This window comes from Harpegnathos saltator, unplaced genomic scaffold, assembly GCF_003227715.2.
Source record: "Harpegnathos saltator strain DR-91 unplaced genomic scaffold, Hsal_v8.6 scaffold192, whole genome shotgun sequence".
Taxonomy (NCBI): domain Eukaryota; kingdom Metazoa; phylum Arthropoda; class Insecta; order Hymenoptera; family Formicidae; genus Harpegnathos; species Harpegnathos saltator.
In genome coordinates this window covers 295,434-298,670 of record NW_020229975.1, presented here as the reverse complement: position 1 = coordinate 298,670, position 3,237 = coordinate 295,434, and the positions used below count along the sequence as shown (strand labels likewise).

At 48.1% G+C, this 3,237-nt stretch overlaps 1 protein-coding gene across 1 annotated transcript; it reads right to left on the bottom strand.

The window, feature by feature from the left end:
• Nucleotides 1–569: 569 nt before the first annotated feature.
• On the bottom strand, nt 570–3,003 carry noc (zinc finger protein no ocelli). The gene is made up of 2 exons (XM_011155768.3): nt 2,625–3,003; nt 570–2,199 (listed from the first exon to the last, which is right to left on the bottom strand). The coding sequence occupies exons 1-2, from the start codon at nt 2,709–2,711 to the stop codon at nt 796–798; spliced, it is 1,491 nt and encodes a 496-aa protein (XP_011154070.1). The 5' UTR covers nt 2,712–3,003; the 3' UTR covers nt 570–795.
• Between the last annotated feature and the right edge of the window lie 234 nt (nt 3,004–3,237).

Here is a 3,237-nt window from a genome sequence, read left to right as displayed (position 1 = left end):
CCGTGTCCATACGGTGCCGCGTTTATTGAACGCAATACCATACCACAGATGGTTTGCGTTTGCAAAGCGCCGAAAAACATACAATTTTATAATTGTAATACGCACTTTACAATCTTCACGGACATATGTCCCCATACATCGACGAATAACCAATTAATGTCTCTTGTGATGCGAGGATGATACAAGGAGAGACAACAATTCCCGTTGCGTAAGCGTTGAAAAACTGAAATAGCACGCGATATCGTGTCTTGCGTGAGAACAAGGTTGAACAAGGATCCGTCCAAGCACTCATCGCGATGTTACCTTACATCTGGCATGCAGTTCTTCCCTACATGGTAACCGGATCTCAATAGAGACGCGTATCGTACTTGTATCGTACAAGTTCCGCAAGAGAAATGGTTTCGCGATGCAATGTTACACTGTCAAATTGTTTCATAAACTTTAATTGTAATTTTCAATGTACACACACACACACACACACACACACACACACACACACACACACACACACACACACACACACACACACACATGTACATGTATATATGTATATATGTGTGCATATATATACATATATATTTATGTATATATAGAATTCTTTTAAATAAATTTGTATTGTACACAGTGGCTATTTACACAACAGTCTCAGACCGTAAGTCCGATAAATCCGCGTACGCGTGTCTTTGCACATTCTCTCCAACTGTACACTGAGAAAGAAATAGAGAAAGACGAAGGAGGAGAAAGTTCCTCTAAAAAAAACCGTACCACCGTATATATCCATCTTGTATATCCATCTTAAGGATGTACAGCGGCGCCGATTCGCTGTCCATAAATCGCGTACGGCGAATAATACGGCCCCAAGGCGTTGAAAGCGCTGTACGGCGATGCAGCGAGCGAAGCTGGGAGCGGACCCGTCGGTGGTTTTCCGTAAGGATGATATCTGGCGCTGAGAGGACTTAGCGACGGTGCCGGGTAGGAAGCGCCGCTAGCTCGATGAAGCGCCGTCGATGGCGACAACAGCGGATGCGGGTGAGGATTGCCGAGAAGAGCTGCTGCGGAGGCTGCGTGATCGCTGCCGGTCAGACTTGTATGACTGCGAAGATGCTGCAGGAGCTCCTCCGACGTGGCGAACCGTTTGCCACAATAGGACTCGCCAGCGATCCAATTGCAAACGTAAGGCCGACCGCCGGCTAACGTGGACGGATAGGACAATGACGGCGGCGGCATTGGGCCCAAAGACGATAACGCCATAGCCAGTCCGTATTTCTGATGATCGCACTGAGTGCAGCCGCTTGGACAACTACCTGCTCCCATCATAATCTGAGCGCTGTGCATACTGTATTGACAGCCAGTGCAATAAGGGTCTTTGCAGACCGGCACTAAAGCTTCACCGCCCGCCGGGGTTTTGACACGGGCATAACTCAGATATGGATTGCCTCCAGTCGGACTGGCCGACGGATAGCCCAAAAGCGCTGCTGCGGCATGATGATGCGAGAAAGGTGACGCGCCAGCGAATGGCGGCCTGAAGGCTGGATTCTCCGCTAGACCTGGTGGGCAGCATAAGGGATTGCCAGAAAATCCTGGAAGACCCGGCTTGTAAGCGGCCAGATTAGTATCCTTTGTGTGAACACCAGATAAGATCTCCATTCCAGACCTAATGATCGGACTCGTGCCATTATTGTTATTGCTGTTATTGTTACTGCTGCTGCTGCTGCTGCTGCTATTCCGCGGTGAACCATCGGTCTTCTCACGGTCGGCAGGGGTCTTTCGATCAGCCGACGGTGTCCCACTAGTGACCGTTGCCGTCGCTTGATCGCTCGGTGATGCGGACTTTCGACTCACTGGGGTACGATTGCCGGACGATTTCTTGTCGGAATGCGCATTATCACTAACACTGACACTGTCCTGACCACTGACACTGTGCACACTGGCTTTAGACGTAGGTCTACCCTCGTCCGAAGTTTTCTTCGTCACAACGTTGGTCTCGTATGGCTTGAACGCCAACGACTTGCCGTCCGTCGGACTGCCGCGCATATTGCGTTCCAGTTTCGCGGCTGGAGGTGATTTGGCATTCGTAGCAATGTTCATACTCTTCGAAGTCTTTTCCAAAGGAGAAATCAACGGTTTAGTCGGCGAATCTGCTCCGATTTGACTGCATGTCTGTGCCAACAGTGCTAACGGACTCTTCTTCGCGTCCAACTGCAACCCAAAAGAAAACACGTCATATAAATGATCAACGAAAAATACAACGATTTTTGTCTGCATATTACTGCTGAATATACCAGAAAAAATGAAATGATACAACTGAAACCAATGATACGATAGTCATTCGCTACCAGTCGCTTCGCCCAGTGTTCCGTCGGGCAACAAATGCTATTACGAATACTAGTACGTCGTATACTAATGTGTCGGCAGTACTACGGTAATAATACGGTAAAACCGTGTTTTTTAAACAAGAGAGCAAAAAATATCGCAATATTCATTTTTTTTGTAAAACAATATGCATTTATAGCCTTATCAGAGATATTTGGGTTTTTGCTATCTCTTTATCGGTAATAATAAAATTCGAAAAAAAACTTCGAGTTTGAATCTGAAGGGTGAAGGAGTAAACAAATAATACAAACCGTAGTTGGAAGCGGAGAAAGATAATCCGGTTGTAAGTACTGATTGTGTCCAGTAGTCAGCATACCGCCTTCCTCGAGCACAACCATTTGGGTTTACCACTAAGAAATCACACTGCACTTAAACCAATAGAGATTATTCACACAGAACCGTGCGAAACTAGTCACGTCGCTTCCGACCTTCAGGGCTACCGAAAAATCCGCAAGCACAGATCGAGGTTGTATCTCCGTCGGAATCGATCACCTCCTCGCACTGCACGTAACGGTGCAAAAAGCGACGTATACTGCACGGAATCCAGGAAAATAGTGGCACCTCTCGCCGAAGCTGCTCCGAGCTCCAAATGGAATGCTAGCCCTGCGCCGTCTGGTGGCGTAACGCGAAGCTCACTTTCCGTCTCCTAACCCTCTGCTCCTCGACAAGCCGAGGTGTATAACCTGTCTTCTCCTATCGTCCCCACCTAACCTACTCGACGTACGTAGAGGGGAGGTGGCATTATGGTGGGAGAATTGCGGTGGGGTTCGGTACTGTGTGGGGTGTGGGAAGGCATTCTAATTCAACACGCCACCCATGATGTTGGCCCGACGATGACAGCTCCCATCCCGGCTTTGATATTTC